The sequence below is a fragment of the Hypanus sabinus genome, chromosome 15 (genome assembly GCF_030144855.1).
Source record: "Hypanus sabinus isolate sHypSab1 chromosome 15, sHypSab1.hap1, whole genome shotgun sequence".
Classification (NCBI taxonomy): domain Eukaryota; kingdom Metazoa; phylum Chordata; class Chondrichthyes; order Myliobatiformes; family Dasyatidae; genus Hypanus; species Hypanus sabinus.
The window spans coordinates 91011402-91032164 of NC_082720.1; the positions used below are offsets into that span (position 1 = coordinate 91011402).

At 62.6% G+C, this 20763-nt stretch overlaps 1 protein-coding gene across 4 annotated transcripts in view; it reads right to left on the reverse strand.

Annotated features, from left to right (window-relative positions):
• Positions 1-20763, reverse strand: part of LOC132405700 (F-BAR and double SH3 domains protein 1-like) — a 122962-nt gene that overhangs the window by 62008 nt on the left and 40191 nt on the right. For all 4 annotated transcript variants that reach the window (XM_059990720.1, XM_059990723.1, XM_059990719.1 and 1 more), the window contains exons 9-13: positions 16831-16953; positions 16325-16420; positions 15654-15713; positions 15533-15592; positions 14769-14873 (exon numbers count right to left, since the gene is read on the reverse strand). In XM_059990720.1, the coding sequence (XP_059846703.1) occupies positions 14769-14873; positions 15533-15592; positions 15654-15713; positions 16325-16420; positions 16831-16953 (444 nt within the window). The remainder of the gene's footprint in view (positions 1-14768; positions 14874-15532; positions 15593-15653; positions 15714-16324; positions 16421-16830; positions 16954-20763) is intronic.

The following is a 20763-nucleotide window of genomic DNA, read 5'->3' on the forward strand; positions in this document are numbered from 1 at the left end:
GAGTCCTTAAAGTGAGATTGATGGTTGTGGGAACATCTCAAAGATTGGGCAAGTGAGTGTCATTATCCTCTTGTGTTCAAGAGTGGTAACTGTTCTTGAACCTGGTGGTGTGAGCCCCTCAGCTCTTGTGCCTTCTATTTGAAGGCAGCAGTGAGACAGAGCATGGGCGCTCTGACCAAACCGACTCCTCGAGGGGTCATGGGGTCTCTCTGACTGAACTCCAACTCCCCAAGGGCCGTGGGGTCTCTCCGACTCTCCGAGGGGCTGCTGAGTCTCTCCGACTCCCCAAGGGGCCGCGGGGTCTCTCTGACTGAACTCCAACTCCCCAAGGGGCCGCGGGGTCTCTCTGACTGAACTCCGACTCCCCGAGGGGCTGCGGGGACTCTCTGACCGAACTCCAACTCCCCAAGGGCCGTGGGGTCTCTCTGACTCTCCGAGGGGCCGCTGGGTCTCTCTGACTGTCCGAGGGGCTGCGGGGTCTCTCTGACCGAACTCCAACTCCCCGTCTGACTCCCCGAGGGGCCGCGGGGTCTCTCTGACTGAACTCCAACTCCCCGAGGGGCCGCGGGGTCTCTCTGACTGAACTCCAACTCCCCAAGGGGCCGTGGGGACTCTCTGACTGAACTCCAACTCCCCAAGGGCTGTGGGGTCTCTCCGACTCTCCGAGGGGCCGCTGAGTCTCTCCGACTCCCCAAGGGGCCGCGGGGTCTCTCTGACCAAACCAACTCCCTGAGGGCCGCGGGGTCTCTCTGACCGAACTCCAACTCCCCGTCTGACTCCCCGAGGGGCCGCGGGGTCTCTCTGACTGAACTCCAACTCCCCGAAGGGCCGCGGGGTCTCTCTGACTGAACTCCAACTCCCCGAGGGGCCGCGGGGTCTCTCTGACCAAACCAACTCCCTGAGGGCTGCGGGGTCTCTCTGACTCTCCGAGGGGCCGCGGGGTCTCTCTGACCGAACTCTGACTCCCCGAGGGGCTGTGGGGACTCTCTGACCGAACTCCAACTCCCCAAGGGCCGTGGGGTCTCTCCGACTCCCCGAGGGGCCGCGGGGTCTCTCTGACTGAACTCCAACTCCCCAAGGGGCCGCGGGGTCTCTCTGACTGAACTCCAACTCCCCGAGGGGCCGCGGGGTCTCTCTGACCGAACTCTGACTCCCCAAGGGTCGCGGGGACTCTCTGACCGAACTCCAACTCCCCAAGGGCTGTGGGGTCTCTCCGACTGTCCGAGGGGCTGTGGGGACTCTCTGACCGAACTCCAACTCCCCAAGGGGCCGCGGGGTCTCTCTGACCGAACTCCAACTCCCCGAGGGGCCGCGGGGTCTCTCTGACCGAACTCCGACTCCCCGAGGGGCCGCGGGGTCTCTCTGACTGAACTCCAACTCCCCGAGGGGCCGCGGGGTCTCTCTGACTGAACTCCAACTCCCAAGGGGCCGCGGGGTCTCTCTGACCAAACCAACTCCCCAAGGGCCGTGGGGTCTCTCTGACTCCCCAAGGGCTGCGGGGTCTCTCTGACCGAACTCCAACTCCCCAAGGGCCGTGGGGTCTCTCTGACTGTCCGAGGGGCTGCGGGGTCTCTCTGACCGAACTCCAACTCCCCGTCTGACTCCCCGAGGGGCCGCGGGGTCTCTCTGACTGAACTCCAACTCCCCGAGGGGCCGCGGGGTCTCTCTGACTGAACTCCAACTCCCCGAGGGGCCGCGGGGTCTCTCTGACTGTCCGAGGGGCCGCGGGGTCTCTCTGACCGAACTCCAACTCCCCGAGGGGCCGCGGGGTCTCTCTGACCGAACTCCAACTCCCCAAGGGCCGCGGGGTCTCTCTGACCGAACTCCAACTCCCCAAGGGCCGTGGGGTCTCTCCGACTCTCCGAGGGGCCGCTGAGTCTCTCCGACTCCCCGAGGGGCCGCGGGGTCTCTCTGACCGAACTCCAACTCCCCGAGGGGCCGCGGGGTCTCTCTGACCGAACTCTGACTCCCCAAGGGCCGCGGGGTCTCTCTGACCGAACTCCAACTCCCCAAGGGCCGTGGGGTCTCTCTGACTCTCCGAGGGGCCGCTGGGTCTCTCTGACTGTCCGAGGGGCTGCGGGGTCTCACTGACAGAACTCCAACTCCCCGTCTGACTCCCCGAGGGGCCGCGGGGTCTCTCTGACTGAACTCCAACACCCCGAGGGGCCGCGGGGTCTCTCTGACTGAACTCCAACTCCCCAAGGGGCCGCGGGGTCTCTCTGACCGAACTCCAACTCCCCAAGGGCCGTGGGGTCTCTCCGACTCCCCGAGGGGCCGCGGGGTCTCTCTGACTGAACTCCGACTCCCCGAGGGGCCGCGGGGTCTCTCTGACTGAACTCTGACTCCCCAAGGGCTGTGGGGTCTCTCCGACTCTCCGAGGGGCCGCTGAGTCTCTCCGACTCCCCAAGGGGCCGCGGGGTCTCTCTGACCAAACCAACTCCCTGAGGGCTGCGGGGTCTCTCTGACTCTCCGAGGGGCCGCTGAGTCTCTCCGACTCCCCAAGGGGCCGCGGGGTCTCTCTGACCAAACCAACTCCCTGAGGGCTGCGGGGTCTCTCTGACTCTCCGAGGGGCTGCGGGGTCTCTCTGACCGAACTCCAACTCCCTGAGGGCTGCGGGGTCTCTCTGACTCTCCGAGGGGCCGCTGAGTCTCTCCGACTCCCCAAGGGGCCGCGGGGTCTCTCTGACCAAACCAACTCCCTGAGGGCTGCGGGGTCTCTCTGATTCTCCGAGGGGCTGCGGGGTCTCTCTGACCGAACTCCAACTCCCCAAGGGCCGTGGGGTCTCTCTGACTCTCCGAGGGGCCGCTGGGTCTCTCTGACTGTCCGAGGGGCTGCGGGGTCTCTCTGACCGAACTCCAACTCCCCGTCTGACTCCCCAAGGGGCCGCGGGGTCTCTCTGACCAAACCAACTCCCCAAGGGCCGCGGGGTCTCTCTGACTGTCCGAGGGGCCGCGGGGTCTCTCTGACCGAACTCCAACTCCCCGAGGGGCCGCGGGGTCTCTCTGACCGAACTCCAACTCCCCAAGGGCCGCGGGGTCTCTCTGACCGAACTCCAACTCCCCAAGGGCCGTGGGGTCTCTCCGACTCTCCGAGGGGCCGCTGAGTCTCTCCGACTCCCCGAGGGGCCGCGGGGTCTCTCTGACCGAACTCCAACTCCCCGAGGGGCCGCGGGGTCTCTCTGACCGAACTCTGACTCCCCAAGGGCCGCGGGGTCTCTCTGACCGAACTCCAACTCCCCAAGGGCCGTGGGGTCTCTCTGACTCTCCGAGGGGCCGCTGGGTCTCTCTGACTGTCCGAGGGGCTGCGGGGTCTCTCTGACCGAACTCCAACTCCCCGTCTGACTCCCCGAGGGGCCGCGGGGTCTCTCTGACTGAACTCCAACACCCCGAGGGGCCGCGGGGTCTCTCTGACTGAACTCCAACTCCCCAAGGGGCCGCGGGGTCTCTCTGACCGAACTCCAACTCCCCAAGGGCCGTGGGGTCTCTCCGACTCCCCGAGGGGCCGCGGGGTCTCTCTGACTGAACTCCGACTCCCCGAGGGGCCGCGGGGTCTCTCTGACTGAACTCCGACTCCCCGAGGGGCTGCGGGGTCTCTCTGACTGAACTCTGACTCCCCGAGGGGCCGCGGGGTCTCTCTGACTGAACTCCAACTCCCCGAGGGGCCGCGGGGACTCTCTGACTGAACTCTGACTCCCCAAGGGCTGTGGGGTCTCTCCGACTCTCCGAGGGGCCGCTGAGTCTCTCCGACTCCCCAAGGGGCCGCGGGGTCTCTCTGACCAAACCAACTCCCTGAGGGCTGCGGGGTCTCTCTGACTCTCCGAGGGGCTGCGGGGTCTCTCTGACCGAACTCTGACTCCCCGAGGGGCTGTGGGGTCTCTCCGACTCCCCGAGGGGCCGCGGGGTCTCTCTGACCGAACTCTGACTCCCCAAGGGTCGCGGGGACTCTCTGACCGAACTCCAACTCCCCAAGGGCTGTGGGGTCTCTCCGACTGTCCGAGGGGCTGTGGGGACTCTCTGACCGAACTCCAACTCCCCAAGGGGCCGCGGGGTCTCTCTGACCGAACTCCAACTCCCCGAGGGGCCGCGGGGTCTCTCTGACCGAACTCCGACTCCCCGAGGGGCCGCGGGGTCTCTCTGACTGAACTCCAACTCCCCGAGGGGCCGCGGGGTCTCTCTGACTGAACTCCAACTCCCCAAGGGGCCGCGGGGTCTCTCTGACCAAACCAACTCCCCAAGGGCCGTGGGGTCTCTCTGACTCCCCAAGGGCTGCGGGGTCTCTCTGACCGAACTCCAACTCCCCAAGGGCCGTGGGGTCTCTCTGACTGTCCGAGGGGCTGCGGGGTCTCTCTGACCGAACTCCAACTCCCCGTCTGACTCCCCGAGGGGCCGCGGGGTCTCTCTGACTGAACTCCAACTCCCCGAGGGGCCGCGGGGTCTCTCTGACTGAACTCCAACTCCCCGAGGGGCCGCGGGGTCTCTCTGACTGTCCGAGGGGCCGCGGGGTCTCTCTGACCGAACTCCAACTCCCCGAGGGGCCGCGGGGTCTCTCTGACCGAACTCCAACTCCCCAAGGGCCGCGGGGTCTCTCTGACCGAACTCCAACTCCCCAAGGGCCGTGGGGTCTCTCCGACTCTCCGAGGGGCCGCTGAGTCTCTCCGACTCCCCGAGGGGCCGCGGGGTCTCTCTGACCGAACTCCAACTCCCCGAGGGGCCGCGGGGTCTCTCTGACCGAACTCTGACTCCCCAAGGGCCGCGGGGTCTCTCTGACCGAACTCCAACTCCCCAAGGGCCGTGGGGTCTCTCTGACTCTCCGAGGGGCCGCTGGGTCTCTCTGACTGTCCGAGGGGCTGCGGGGTCTCACTGACAGAACTCCAACTCCCCGTCTGACTCCCCGAGGGGCCGCGGGGTCTCTCTGACTGAACTCCAACACCCCGAGGGGCCGCGGGGTCTCTCTGACTGAACTCCAACTCCCCAAGGGGCCGCGGGGTCTCTCTGACCGAACTCCAACTCCCCAAGGGCCGTGGGGTCTCTCCGACTCCCCGAGGGGCCGCGGGGTCTCTCTGACTGAACTCCGACTCCCCGAGGGGCCGCGGGGTCTCTCTGACTGAACTCCGACTCCCCGAGGGGCTGCGGGGTCTCTCTGACTGAACTCTGACTCCCCGAGGGGCCGCGGGGTCTCTCTGACTGAACTCCAACTCCCCGAGGGGCCGCGGGGACTCTCTGACTGAACTCTGACTCCCCAAGGGCTGTGGGGTCTCTCCGACTCTCCGAGGGGCCGCTGAGTCTCTCCGACTCCCCAAGGGGCCGCGGGGTCTCTCTGACCAAACCAACTCCCTGAGGGCTGCGGGGACTCTCTGACTGAACTCCGACTCTCCGAGGGGCCGCTGGGTCTCTCCGACTGTCCGAGGGGCTGCAGGGTCTCTCTGACCGAACTCCAACTCCCCGTCTAACTCCCCGAGGGGCCGCGGGGTCTCTCTAACCGAAATCTGACTCCCCGAGGGGCCGTGGGGTCTTTCTGACTGAACTCCGACTCCCCGAGGGGCCGCGGGGACTCTCTGACTGAACTCCAACTCCCTGAGGGCTGCGGGGTCTCTCTGACTCCCCGAGGGGCCGCTGAGTCTCTCCGACTCCCCAAGGGGCCGCGGGGTCTCTCTGACCAAACCAACTCCCTGAGGGCTGCGGGGTCTCTCTGATTCTCCGAGGGGCTGCGGGGTCTCTCTGACCGAACTCCAACTCCCCAAGGGCCGTGGGGTCTCTCTGACTCTCCGAGGGGCCGCTGGGTCTCTCTGACTGTCCGAGGGGCTGCGGGGTCTCTCTGACCGAACTCCAACTCCCCGTCTGACTCCCCAAGGGGCCGCGGGGTCTCTCTGACCAAACCAACTCCCCAAGGGCCGCGGGGTCTCTCTGACTGTCCGAGGGGCCGTGGGGTCTCTCTGACCGAACTCCAACTCCCCGAGGGGCCGCGGGGTCTCTCTGACCGAACTCCAACTCCCCAAGGGCCGCGGGGTCTCTCTGACCGAACTCCAACTCCCCAAGGGCCGTGGGGTCTCTCCGACTCTCCGAGGGGCCGCTGAGTCTCTCCGACTCCCCGAGGGGCCGCGGGGTCTCTCTGACCGAACTCCAACTCCCCGAGGGGCCGCGGGGTCTCTCTGACCGAACTCTGACTCCCCAAGGGCCGCGGGGTCTCTCTGACCGAACTCCAACTCCCCAAGGGCCGTGGGGTCTCTCTGACTCTCCGAGGGGCCGCTGGGTCTCTCTGACTGTCCGAGGGGCTGCGGGGTCTCTCTGACCGAACTCCAACTCCCCGTCTGACTCCCCGAGGGGCCGCGGGGTCTCTCTGACTGAACTCCAACACCCCGAGGGGCCGCGGGGTCTCTCTGACTGAACTCCAACTCCCCAAGGGGCCGCGGGGTCTCTCTGACCGAACTCCAACTCCCCAAGGGCCGTGGGGTCTCTCCGACTCCCCGAGGGGCCGCGGGGTCTCTCTGACTGAACTCCGACTCCCCGAGGGGCCGCGGGGTCTCTCTGACTGAACTCCGACTCCCCGAGGGGCTGCGGGGTCTCTCTGACTGAACTCTGACTCCCCGAGGGGCCGCGGGGTCTCTCTGACTGAACTCCAACTCCCCGAGGGGCCGCGGGGACTCTCTGACTGAACTCTGACTCCCCAAGGGCTGTGGGGTCTCTCCGACTCTCCGAGGGGCCGCTGAGTCTCTCCGACTCCCCAAGGGGCCGCGGGGTCTCTCTGACCAAACCAACTCCCTGAGGGCTGCGGGGTCTCTCTGACTCTCCGAGGGGCCGCTGAGTCTCTCCGACTCCCCAAGGGGCCGCGGGGTCTCTCTGACCAAACCAACTCCCTGAGGGCTGCGGGGTCTCTCTGACTCTCCGAGGGGCTGCGGGGTCTCTCTGACCGAACTCCAACTCCCCAAGGGCCGTGGGGTCTCTCTGACTCTCCGAGGGGCCGCTGGGTCTCTCTGACTGTCCGAGGGGCTGCGGGGTCTCTCTGACCGAACTCCAACTCCCCGTCTGACTCCCCAAGGGGCCGCGGGGTCTCTCTGACCAAACCAACTCCCCAAGGGCCGTGGGGTCTCTCTGACTGTCCGAGGGGCTGCGGGGTCTCTCTGACCGAACTCCAACTCCCCGTCTGACTCCCCAAGGGGCCGCGGGGTCTCTCTGACTGAACTCCAACTCCCCGAGGGGCCGCGGGGTCTCTCTGACTGAACTCCAACTCCCCAAGGGGCCGCGGGGTCTCTCTGACCAAACCAAATCCCTGAGGGCTGCGGGGTCTCTCTGACTCTCCGAGGGGCCGCGGGGTCTCTCTGACCGAACTCCAACTCCCCAAGGGTCGCGGGGTCTCTCTGACCGAACTCCAACTCCCCAAGGGGCCGCGGGGTCTCTCTGACCAAACCAACTCCCTGAGGGCTGCGGGGTCTCTCTGACTCTCCGAGGGGCCGCGGGGTCTCTCTGACCGAACTCTGACTCCCCAAGGGTCGCGGGGTCTCTCTGACCGAACTCCAACTCCCCAAGGGCCGTGGGGTCTCTCCGACTCCCCGAGGGGCCGCGGGGTCTCTCTGACTGAACTCCAACTCCCCAAGGGGCCGCGGGGTCTCTCTGACCGAACTCTGACTCCCCAAGGGTCGCGGGGACTCTCTGACCGAACTCCAACTCCCCAAGGGCTGTGGGGTCTCTCCGACTCTCCGAGGGGCCGCGGGGTCTCTCTGACTGAACTCTGACTCCCCAAGGGTCGCGGGGACTCTCTGACCGAACTCCAACTCCCCAAGGGGCCGCGGGGTCTCTCTGACCGAACTCCAACTCCCCGAGGGGCCGCGGGGTCTCTCTGACCGAACTCCAACTCCCCAAGGGCCGTGGGGTCTCTCTGACTCTCCGAGGGGCCGCTGGGTCTCTCTGACTGTCCGAGGGGCTGCGGGGTCTCTCTGACCGAACTCCAACTCCCCGTCTGACTCCCCGAGGGGCCGCGGGGTCTCTCTGACTGAACTCCAACTCCCCGAGGGGCCGCGGGGTCTCTCTGACTGAACTCCAACTCCCCAAGGGGCCGCGGGGTCTCTCTGACCAAACCAACTCCCCAAGGGCCGTGGGGTCTCTCTGACCAAACCAACTCCCCAAGGGCCGTGGGGTCTCTCTGACTGTCCGAGGGGCTGCGGGGTCTCTCTGACCGAACTCCAACTCCCCGTCTGACTCCCCAAGGGGCCGCGGGGTCTCTCTGACTGAACTCCAACTCCCCGAGGGGCCGCGGGGTCTCTCTGACTGAACTCCAACTCCCCAAGGGGCCGCGGGGTCTCTCTGACCAAACCAACTCCCTGAGGGCTGCGGGGTCTCTCTGACTCTCCGAGGGGCCGCGGGGTCTCTCTGACCGAACTCTGACTCCCCGAGGGGCTGTGGGGACTCTCTGACCGAACTCCAACTCCCCAAGGGCCGTGGGGTCTCTCCGACTCCCCGAGGGGCCGCGGGGTCTCTCTGACTGAACTCTGACTCCCCAAGGGTCGCGGGGACTCTCTGACCGAACTCCAACTCCCCAAGGGCTGTGGGGTCTCTCCGACTGTCCGAGGGGCTGTGGGGTCTCTCTGACCGAACTCCAACTCCCCAAGGGGCCGCGGGGTCTCTCTGACCGAACTCCAACTCCTCGATGGCCCGCGGGGTCTCTCTGACCGAACTCCAACTCCCCAAGGGCCGTGGGGTCTCTCTGACTCTCCGAGGGGCCGCTGGGTCTCTCTGACTGTCCGAGGGGCTGCGGGGTCTCTCTGACCGAACTCCAACTCCCCGTCTGACTCCCCGAGGGGCCGCGGGGTCTCTCTGACTGAACTCCAACTCCCCGAGGGACCGCGGGGTCTCTCTGACTGAACTCCAACTCCCCAAGGGGCCGCGGGGTCTCTCTGACCAAACCAACTCCCCAAGGGCCGTGGGGTCTCTCTGACCAAACCAACTCCACAAGGGCCGTGGGGTCTCTCTGACTGTCCGAGGGGCTGCGGGGTCTCTCTGACCGAACTCCAACTCCCCGTCTGACTCCCCAAGGGGCCGCGGGGTCTCTCTGACTGAACTCCAACTCCCCGAGGGGCCGCGGGGTCTCTCTGACTGAACTCCAACTCCCCAAGGGGCCGCGGGGTCTCTCTGACCAAACCAACTCCCTGAGGGCTGCGGGGTCTCTCTGACTCTCCGAGGGGCCGCGTGGTCTCTCTGACCGAACTCTGACTCCCCGAGGGGCTGTGGGGACTCTCTGACTGAACTCCAACTCCCCAAGGGCCGTGGGGTCTCTCCGACTCCCCGAGGGGCCGCGGGGTCTCTCTGACTGAACTCCAACTCCCCAAGGGGCCGCGGGGTCTCTCTGACTGAACTCCAACTCCCCGAGGGGCCGCGGGGTCTCTCCGACTCCCCGAGGGGCCGCGGGGTCTCTCTGACCAAACCAACTCCCTGAGGGCTGCGGGGTCTCTCTGACTCTCCGAGGGGCCGCGGGGTCTCTCTGACCGAACTCTGACTCCCCAAGGGTCGCGGGGACTCTCTGACCGAACTCCAACTCCCCAAGGGCTGTGGGGTCTCTCCGACTGTCCGAGGGGCTGTGGGGACTCTCTGACCGAACTCCAACTCCCCAAGGGGCCGCGGGGTCTCTCTGACCGAACTCCAACTCCCCGAGGGGCCGCGGGGTCTCTCTGACCGAACTCTGACTCCCCAAGGGCCGCGGGGTCTCTCTGACCGAACTCCAACTCCCCAAGGGCCGTGGGGTCTCTCTGACTCCCCAAGGGCCGCGGGGTCTCTCTGACTGTCCGAGGGGCTGCGGGGTCTCTCTGACCGAACTCCAACTCCCCAAGGGCCGTGGGGTCTCTCTGACTCCCCAAGGGCCGCGGGGTCTCTCTGACCGAACTCCAACTCCCCAAGGGCCGTGGGGTCTCTCTGACTGTCCGAGGGGCTGCGGGGTCTCTCTGACCGAACTCCAACTCCCCGTCTGACTCCCCGAGGGGCCGCGGGGTCTCTCTGACTGAACTCCAACTCCCCGAGGGGCCGCGGGGTCTCTCTGACTGAACTCCAACTCCCCAAGGGGCCGCGGGGTCTCTCTGACTGAACTCCAACTCCCCGAGGGGCCGCGGGGTCTCTCTGACTGTCCGAGGGGCCGCGGGGTCTCTCTGACCGAACTCCAACTCCCCGAGGGGCCGCGGGGTCTCTCTGACCGAACTCCAACTCCCCAAGGGCCGCGGGGTCTCTCTGACCGAACTCCAACTCCCCAAGGGCCGTGGGGTCTCTCCGACTGTCCGAGGGGCCGCGGGGTCTCTCTGACCGAACTCCAACTCCCCGAGGGGCCGCGGGGTCTCTCTGACCGAACTCTGACTCCCCAAGGGCCGCGGGGTCTCTCTGACTGAACTCCAACTCCCCGAGGGGCCGCGGGGTCTCTCTGACTGAACTCCGACTCCCCGAGGGGCTGCGGGGTCTCTCTGACTGAACTCTGACTCCCCGAGGGGCCGCGGGGTCTCTCTGACTGAACTCCAACTCCCCGAGGGGCCGCGGGGACTCTCTGACCGAACTCTGACTCCCCAAGGGCTGTGGGGTCTCTCCGACTCTCCGAGGGGCCGCTGAGTCTCTCCGACTCCCCAAGGGGCCGCGGGGTCTCTCTGACCAAACCAACTCCCTGAGGGCTGCGGGGTCTCTCTGACTGAACTCCGACTCCCCAAGGGGCCGTGGGGTCTCTCTGACCAAACCAACTCCCTGAGGGCTGCGGGGTCTCTCTGACTCTCCGAGGGGCCGCTGAGTCTCTCCGACTCCCCAAGGGGCCGCGGGGTCTCTCTGACCAAACCAACTCCCTGAGGGCTGCGGGGTCTCTCTGACTCTCCGAGGGGCTGCGGGGTCTCTCTGACCGAACTCCAACTCCCCAAGGGCCGTGGGGTCTCTCTGACTCTCCGAGGGGCCGCTGGGACTCTCTGACTGTCCGAGGGGCTGCGGGGTCTCTCTGACCGAACTCCAACTCCCCGTCTGACTCCCCGAGGGGCCGCGGGGTCTCTCTGACTGAACTCCAACTCCCCGAGGGGCCGCGGGGTCTCTCTGACTGAACTCCAACTCCCCAAGGGGCCGCGGGGTCTCTCTGACTGAACTCTGACTCCCCAAGGGCCGTGGGGTCTCTCTGACCGAACTCTGACTCCCCAAGGGTCGCGGGGACTCTCTGACCGAACTCCAACTCCCCAAGGGCTGTGGGGTCTCTCCGACTCCCCGAGGGGCTGTGGGGACTCTCTGACCGAACTCCAACTCCCCAAGGGCCGTGGGGTCTCTCCGACTCTCCGAGGGGCCGCGGGGTCTCTCTGACTGAACTCCAACTCCCCAAGGGGCTGCAGGGTCTCTCTGACCAAACCAACTCCCCAAGGGGCTGCGGGGTCTCTCTGACCGAACTCCGACTCCCCGAGGGCCGTGGGGTCTCTCCGACTCCCCGAGGGGCCGCGGGGTCTCTCTGACTGAACTCCAACTCCCCGAGGGGCCGCGGGGTCTCTCTGACCGAACTCTGACTCCCCAAGGGTCGCGGGGTCTCTCTGACCGAACTCTGACTCCCCAAGGGTCGCGGGGTCTCTCTGACCGAACTCCAACTCCCCGTCTGACTCCCCGAGGGCCGCGGGGTCTCTCTGACTGAACTCCAACTCCCCGAGGGGCCGCGGGGTCTCTCTGACTGAACTCCAACTCCCCAAGGGGCCGCGGGGTCTCTCTGACTGAACTCTGACTCCCCAAGGGCCGTGGGGTCTCTCTGACCGAACTCTGACTCCCCAAGGGTCGCGGGGACTCTCTGACCGAACTCCAACTCCCCAAGGGCTGTGGGGTCTCTCCGACTCCCCGAGGGGCTGTGGGGACTCTCTGACCGAACTCCAACTCCCCAAGGGCCGTGGGGTCTCTCCGACTCTCCGAGGGGCCGCGGGGTCTCTCTGACTGAACTCCAACTCCCCAAGGGGCTGCAGGGTCTCTCTGACCAAACCAACTCCCCAAGGGGCTGCGGGGTCTCTCTGACCGAACTCCGACTCCCCGAGGGCCGTGGGGTCTCTCCGACTCCCCGAGGGGCCGCGGGGTCTCTCTGACTGAACTCCAACTCCCCGAGGGGCCGCGGGGTCTCTCTGACCGAACTCTGACTCCCCAAGGGTCGCGGGGTCTCTCTGACCGAACTCTGACTCCCCAAGGGTCGCGGGGTCTCTCTGACCGAACTCTGACTCCCCAAGGGTCGCGGGGTCTCTCTGACCGAACTCTGACTCCCCAAGGGTCGCGGGGATTCTCTGACCGAACTCCAACTCCCCAAGGGCTGTGGGGTCTCTCCGACTCTCCGAGGGGCCGCTGAGTCTCTCCGACTCCCCAAGGGGCCGCGGGGTCTCTCTGACCAAACCAACTCCCTGAGGGCTGCGGGGACTCTCTGACTGAACTCCGACTCTCCGAGGGGCCGCTGGGTCTCTCCGACTGTCCGAGGGGCTGCAGGGTCTCTCTGACCGAACTCCAACTCCCCGTCTAACTCCCCGAGGGGCCGCGGGGTCTCTCTAACCGAAATCTGACTCCCCGAGGGGCCGTGGGGGTCTTTCTGACTGAACTCCGACTCCCCGAGGGGCCGCGGGGTCTCTCTGACTGAACTCCGACTCCCCAAGCGCCGTGGGGTCTCTCTGACTCCCCGAGGGGCCGCGGGGTCTCTCTGACTGAAATCCGTCTCCCCGAGGGGCCGCGGGGTCTCTCTGACTGAACTCCAACTCCCCAAGGGGCCGCGGGGTCTCTCTGACCAAACCAACTCCCTGAGGGCTGCGGGGTGTCTCTGACTGAACTCCGACTCCCCGAGGGGCTGTGGGGACTCTCTGACCGAACTCTGACTCCCCGAGGGGCCGCGGGGTCTCTCCGACTCTCCGAGGGGCCGCGGGGTCTCTCTGACCGAAATCTGACTCCCCAAGGGGCCGCGGGGTCTCTCTGACCAAACCAACTCCCCGTCTGACTCCCCGAGGGGCCGCGGGGTCTCTCTGACTGAAATCCGACTCCCCAAGGGCTGTGGGGTCTCTCTGACCGAACTCTGACTCCCCGAGGGGCTGCGGGGTCTCTCTGACTGAACTCCGACTCCCCAAGGGGCCATGGGGTCTCTCTGACTGAACTCCGACTCCCCAAGGGCCGTGGGGTCTCTCTGACCGAACTCTGACTCCCCGAGGGGCCGCAGGGTCTCTCTGACCGAACTCCGACTCCCCAAGGGGCCGCGGGGTCTCTCTGACCGAACTCCGACTCCCCGAGGGGCCGCGGGGTCTCTCTGACCGAACTCCGACTCCCCGAGGGGCCGCGGGGTCTCTCTGACCAAACTCCGACTCCCCGAGGGGCCGCGGGGTCTCTCTGACCAAACTCCGACTCCCCGAGGGGCTGTGGGGTCTCTCTGACTGAACTCCGACTCCCCGAGGGGCCGCGGGGTCTCTCTGACCAAACTCCGACTCCCCAAGGGCCGTGGGGTCTCTCCGACTCCCCGAGGGGCCGCGGGGTCTCTCTGACCGAACTCCGACTCCCCGAGGGGCCGCGGGGTCTCTCTGACCAAACTCCGACTCCCCGAGGGGCCGCGGGGTCTCTCTGACTGAACTCCGACTCCCCGAGGGGCCGCGGGGTCTCTCTGACTGAACTCCAATTCCCCGAGGGGCCGCGGGGTCTCTCTGACCGAACTCCGACTCCCCGAGGGGCCGCGGGGTCTCTCTGACCGAACTCCGACTCCCCGAGGGGCCGCAGGGTCTCTCTGACCGAACTCCGACTCCCCGAGGGGCCGCGGGGTCTCTCTGACTCTCCGAGGGACCGCAGGGTCTCTCTGACCGAACTCCGACTCCCCGAGGGGCCGCAGGGTCTCTCTGACCGAACTCCGACTCCCCGAGGGCCGTGGGGTCTCTCCGACTCCCCGAGGGGCCGCGGGGTCTCTCTGACTGAACTCCGACTCCCCGAGGGGCTGCGGGGTCTCTCTGACTGAACTCCGACTCCCCAAGGGGCCGCCGGGTCTCTCTGACTGAACTCCGACTCCCCGAGGGGCCGCGGGGTCTCTCTGACTGAACTCCGACTCCCCGAGGGGCCGCGGGGTCTCTCTGAACTCCGACTCCCTGAGGGGCCGCGGGGTCTCTCTGAACTCCGACTCCCTGTGGGGCCGCAGGGTCTCTCTGACCGAACTCCGACTCCCCGAGGGGCCGCAGGGACTCTCTGACCGAACTCTGACTCCCCGAGGGGCCGCCGGGTCTCTCTGACTGAACTCCAATTCCCCGAGGGGCCGCCGGGTCTCTCTGACTGAACTCCGACTCCCCGAGGGGCCGTGGGGTCTCTCTGACCGAACTCTGACTCCCCGAGGGGCCGCAGGGTCTCTCTGACAGAACTCTGACTCCCCGAGGGGCCGCAGGGTCTCTCTGACCAAACTCCGACTCCCCGAGGGGCCGCGGGGTCTCTCTGACCGAACTCCGACTCCCCGAGGGGCCGCGGGGTCTCTCTGACTGAACTCCGACTCCCCGAGGGGCCGCGGGGTCTCTCTGACTGAACTCTGACTCCCCGAGGGGCCGCAGGGTCTCTCTGAACTCCGACTCCCCGGGGGCCGCAGGGTCTCTCCGACTCTCCGTGGGGTGTCTCTGACCAGGGACACAAGCTTTAATAGCGTCATGCTAACTGCTATTATACCTGCCACATACTGACCCACACACAAAGCCTGTCCATTCCTCCCTCCCAAAACTTCAAACATCCCCCTCGTCACTCACAGTCTCAGCTGAGACCCAGTGCCCAGCGATGCCCATGAAGAGCTGCTGGCCACCCTGACCACTCACCTCTGCCTTCCTGATGCTCTCCCTGATCTCCTCCATCTTCAGCTCGAGTCCGGCCGCTTCCTCCTCGGACAGCTGCTGACTGCGCCGCAACAGACTCTGTAAAACCTGGCAAGACCATACAGCAGGTCAGGCCGGCTGGGATCGGAGGCCGTGGGCGCTCGTCTGGAGTGCAAAGTTCAAAGTGCAGTGTACTGAGGCGGAGAGATTCGGGAACCTGTCCTGTCCTGTCTGTGTGGGAGGGATGGAGGAGAGAGGCTTGTTTTGCTCTGTGCTTTTGCATTTCACTGCAGGTTGGTGTGAAAATGGAGAGGACATGGCAGAGTCAGTCCTTGTGTGGAGCAACACGAAACACTGATGTCAGGCAGCATCTACGGAGGACAATGGTCAGTCAGCATTTCTGATAGATCTCAACCCAAAACATCGACTGTCCACATCTCTGCAAAGGCACCTTCTGATCTCACACATCTTCTTTTCCACAGAAAGCTGGGTGGGGGTGCGTGGAACGTACTGCTCGGGTGCGCTTGGGGACATACCAGTGACTTAGGTAAGCACACGGATGATAGAAAAATGGAGGTTATGTGGGAGGGCAAGGTTAGATTGATCTTGGGAGGTCTAAAAGTCAGTACAAGACTGTGTCTGCACAGTGCTGTCCTGTTAGATGATGCATTGGCAGGATGGGGACAGCAGGGGTATGAAAACAGGGTGGAGATGTGTGGCATCTGGGCAGGTCGCTGGAGAGGAGGTTTGAGGGATCTCTCACTCACCCGGTCTCCGTGGGCAACAACCTTGTGCTGATTGGCCAGTTTCATTGCCCATTTCTGGGCCTCCTTCTCCAGGCCCGTCTCTCCGTCTTTGATTGGCCAGTTTCATTGCCCATTTCTGGGCCTCCTTCTCCAGGCCCGTCTCTCCGTCTTTGGTGCCCGCTTTCAACACCAGATGGCAAACCTGTGCGGGCACAAAAGGGGTCGGCCAGTGACTGGTAGGGCAAGCTACTGCCCCACTCCACCCCCTTCCCCGAAACCGGCTGGAGGGGTACTAGGAAGAGAAGGGGGAGGGGAGTGAGGAGCGGAGAGGGTCGGGGAGAGGTAAGGGAAAGGGTCGGGGAGATGTGAGGAGGGGAGGGGTCAGAGGGCAGAGTGGTCAGAGAGGCGGAAGGGAGGGGTCAGGGAGAGGTGGGGGAGGGGAAGGGTCGGGGAGGTGGGGGGAGGGGTTGGAAAGGGGGAGCGGTGGGAGAGGTGGAAGGGAGGGGTCAAGGAGGGGGAAGGGAGAAGGGGAGGGGAGAGAAGAGGGGGAAGGGAGAGGGGAAAAGGGAGAAGGGGAGGGGAGAGAAGAGGGGGAAGAAAGGGTGGGTTGGATGAGTCAGGTGAGGGGCAACAAGGGTTGGGTGGCTGAGGGTTGGGGAGGGAAAGAGGGGGAGAAGGGGGATGTGAGGGGGAGGTGGGGGATGTGAGGGGGAGAAGGGGAAGAAGTGGGAGCAAGGGAGAGTGGGGAGAGAGGGTAGAGGAGGGATGGGGTCCTCAAGCCTTCGGGATGTCAGGAACTGTCATGGGACTCACCTTGTCTGATCCCAAAGGTTGGAAGGTGAATGTCGCAGCCTCAGTAAAGATGGAATTTTCCTGGAGGAACAAGCGGATATCGGTCTCCCGCGAAACCTGTGGTGAGGCAGAGCACAGGTCGATCCCACTGTCTTCACACAGCCTCCTGAACCATCCCTCTCTCAGGCTCCAGCCTCTTCTCCCGAGGTGTATTGGAAGGTAATTCCATCCACTAGTTTGTGGACGACCGCACTGTAGCGGACTGTACCTCGAGTGACAATGAGTCCGGGTACGGGAAGGAGACAGAGAGCCTGTGGCAACATCGAGGAGAACGGGAGAGTTCTCACTGACTATATATTTAGTTTAGGTTAGTTTGGGCTGGAGAGGCAGGCAGGCCCTGCTGGCTCATCGAGAGAGAAACCCGGTAGCTTCCTCACAGGCAGAGGGCACTCAATCACTTCCCTCCCACCAGAGTGCCAAAGGTTACATCATAAAAGCACAGACCCACAAATAAAATTTTAGATGACCTTCCTGGAGGACTCTAGGACCTTCTGGAAACAGTCCTGCCCCAGCTGAGAAGTGTCCATTTCTGCCTTGCTGATGAGGGTGAGGAACTCCTGCAGCTTCTCGTACATGTCACCATCCAGGTTCTGGCAAAAGAACATCGCTTCAGAAATCCTCCTCCAAATTGTTCCGCACTGAACTCAACCATTTATACGCTAAGGCCAGCAAAATGCACCAAAACCTCCACTTCCACAGAAGGCCAGAGAAATTCCTCACATCCTCCCCAACCCTCACCATTTTCTACAGATGCAGCACTCCCTCCCCCACCCCCCCCCCCCCGCCCCATCAGCGGCTCCCTAGCATCCACACCAGGACCACCTAAAACAGTTACTTTCCCCAAGCAGTGATACTGATCAACACCTCCACCCACTACCCCACCCCTCCACACCCCCAACCACCACTTCTTTATCATTTCCTGTCAGACACTCCTGTGCCTCGTGCCACTTTATGGATGTACAGTCAATGTGTATGCTTTCTTATGCATTTATATTTATTCTATCTTTTTAATTATTGGTTTCTTGATCCTATTCTGTGTTTTTTTGTCCTGCATCGGATCCAGGGAAGCAAACATTTTGTTTTCCTTTGCCCTTGTGTATGGGTAGTGACATTGAACAACCAGGAATCCTGAAGCCAGAGCTGCCAGAGGAAACCCACGTGGTCACACAAACTCCTTCCAGTAATAAAGCACGACTGCTGCTGTAATCACAGAAAACCTACAGCCATTCGGCCCACAATGCTGTGTCGAAACTGTCCTTGCGCTGCCTCACTACCATGACACCCCACGTACTCGAGACAAGTCTTCGTTCTTTTCAGTTTTGGAAGGAACATACAGCGGCAAAGGAAGATAGGGCACAGAACTTCAGCTTGGCCAACTCTGCACCCGCCATCTACCATCTATGCACATGTACAGTCTGTCCGAGAACACGGGAAACTGCAGAGAGTTGTGGACACAGCTCAGCACAGCACAGAAACCAGCCTCCCCTCCCTGGACTGTCTACTCTTCCCACTGGCATTCGTCCTTCTCCAGGGGTTAATACATTCTTGATTCAAAGGTTACAGAGGGAAGGCAGGAAAATGTGGTTTAGAGGGAAAATAAATCTGCCATGATCAAATGATGGGGCAGATTCGATGGACTGAATGGACTCATTCTACTCCTATGGTTTATGGACCTTTTCCCCCAGGTGAAATGGCTAATACACGATCTTGTATTTCACTGCACAGGATTAGAAAAAGCTGCAGAAAACTGTAAACTCAGCCAACTTTGTCACAAACACTGGCCTCCCCAGCATCAGGGACACCTTCAAAAGGCAGAGAGGCAGCATCCGTCATTGAAGACCCCCATCACTCAGGACATGCCCTCTTCTCACTGCTACCATCAGGAAGGAGGTACAGAAGCCTGAAGCACACACTCAACGATTCAGGAACAGCCTCTTCCCCTCTGAATGGACAATGAACCCATCAACACTACCTCAATATCTTCTTTTTTCCCTTCTCTTTCTGCAATATATATATTTGCTTATATACATGTAATATAAAGAGTAAAAATTATTTTATGTACATACTGTACATCATGTGCAATAAATTACATATACTGCATATCATATGCAAGTAATATTAAACCTGATTATAATTATAAGATGACTGGTGAAAAGTAGAGGGGGATGTAGGAGGTAGGTTTTTAACTCTGGGAGTGCTGTCTGCATGAAATGCACTACTGGGTTGGTAGTAGCAACAGAAACATAAGGGGCATTTAAGTCATTCTTAATGAGGCACAGGAATGAATAAAAATTGGAGGTTTATTTTAGAAAGGAAGGGTTAGATTGATCCTAAAGGAGATTGAAAGGTTAGTACATTGTCGGCTGAAGGACTACTCTACTCTTCTATATTCCCTGTTCTCCGGGTACGTTCAGGATCTGGGGAAGCCAAGCCCAGAGATAATGGTTCTGTGTTACACGTTCTATGTTCTAACTGTACCGTCAGGATCTGGGGCAGGTCACTCTGGAGGTAACGGTCCAATGTTCTATCCGTACCGTCAGGATCTGGGGCAGGTCACTCTGGAGGTAATGGTCCAATGTTCTATACGTACCGTCAGGATCTGGGGCAGGTCACTCTGGAGGTAATGGTCCAATGATCTATACGTACCGTCAGGATCTGGGGCAGGTCACTCTGGAGATAACGGTCCAATGTTCTATCCGTACCTTCAGGATCTGGGGCAGGTCACTCTGGAGATAATGGTCCAATGTTCTATCCGTACCGTCAGGATCTGGGGCAGGTCACTCTGGAGGTAACGGTCCGATGTTCTATCCGTACCGTCAGGATCTGGGGCAGGTCACTCTGGAGGTAATGGTCCGATGTTCTATCCGTACCGTCAGGATCTGGGGCAGGTCACTCTGGAGGTAATGGTCCGATGTTCTATCCGTACCGTCAGGATCTGGGGCAGGTCACTCTGGAGGTAATGGTCCAATGTTCTATCCGTACCGTCAGGATCTGGGGCAGGTCACTCTGGAGGTAATGGTCCAATGTTCTAACTGTACCGTCAGGATCTGGGGCAGGTCACTCTGGAGGTAATGGTCCAATGTTCTATACGTACCGTCAGGATCTGGGGCAGGTCACTCTAGAGATAATGGTCCAATGTTCTATCCGTACCGTCAGGATCTGGGGCAGGTCACTCTGGAGGTAACGGTCCGATGTTCTATCCGTACCGTCAGGATCTGGGGCAGGTCACTCTGGAGGTAATGGTCCGATGTTCTATCCGTACCGTCAGGATCTGGGGCAGGTCACTCTGGAGGTAACGGTCCGATGTTCTATACGTACCGTCAGGATCTGGGGCAGGTCACTCTGGAGGTAACGGTCCAATGTTCTATACGTACCGTCAGGATCTGGGGCAGGTCACTCTGGAGGTAATGGTCCGATGTTCTATCCGTACCGTCAGGATCTGGGGCAGGTCACTCTGGAGGTAATGGTCCGATGTTCTATCCGTACCGTCAGGATCTGGGGCAGGTCACTCTGGAGGTAATGGTCCAATGTTCTATCCGTACCGTCAGGATCTGGGGCAGGTCACTCTGGAGGTAATGGTCCGATGTTCTAACTGTACCGTCAGGATCTGGGGCAGGTCACTCTGGAGGTAACGGTCCGATGTTCTATCCGTACCATCAGGATCTGGGGCAGGTCACTCTGGAGATAATGGTCCGATGTTCTATACGTACCGTCAGGATCTGGGGCAGGTCACTCTGGAGGTAATGGTCCGATGTTCTATCCGTACCGTCAGGATCTGGGGCAGGTCACTCTGGAGGTAACGGTCCGATGTTCTATACGTACCGTCAGGATCTGGGGCAGGTCACTCTGGAGATAATGGTCCGATGTTCTATACGTACCTTCAGGATCTGGGGCAGGTCACTCTGGAGGTAACGGTCCGATGTTCTATCCGTACCTTCAGGATCTGGGGCAGGTCACTCTGGAGGTAATGGTCCGATGTTCTATCCGTACCGTCAGGATCTGGGGCAGGTCACTCTGGAGGTAACGGTCCAATGTTCTATACGTACCGTCAGGATCTGGGGCAGGTCACTCTGGAGGTAATGGTCCAATGTTCTATCCGTACCGTCAGGATCTGGGGCAGGACACTCTGGAGGTAATGGTCCAATGTTCTATACGTACCTTCAGGATCTGGGGCAGGTCACTCTGGAGGTAACAGTCCGATGTTCTATCCGTACCGTCAGGATCTGGGGCAGGTCACTCTGGAGGTAACGGTCCGATGTTCTATACGTACCGTCAGGATCTGGGGCAGGTCACTCTGGAGATAATGGTCCGATGTTCTATACGTACCTTCAGGATCTGGGGCAGGTCACTCTGGAGGTAATGGTCCGATGTTCTATACGTACCGTCAGGATCTGGGGCAG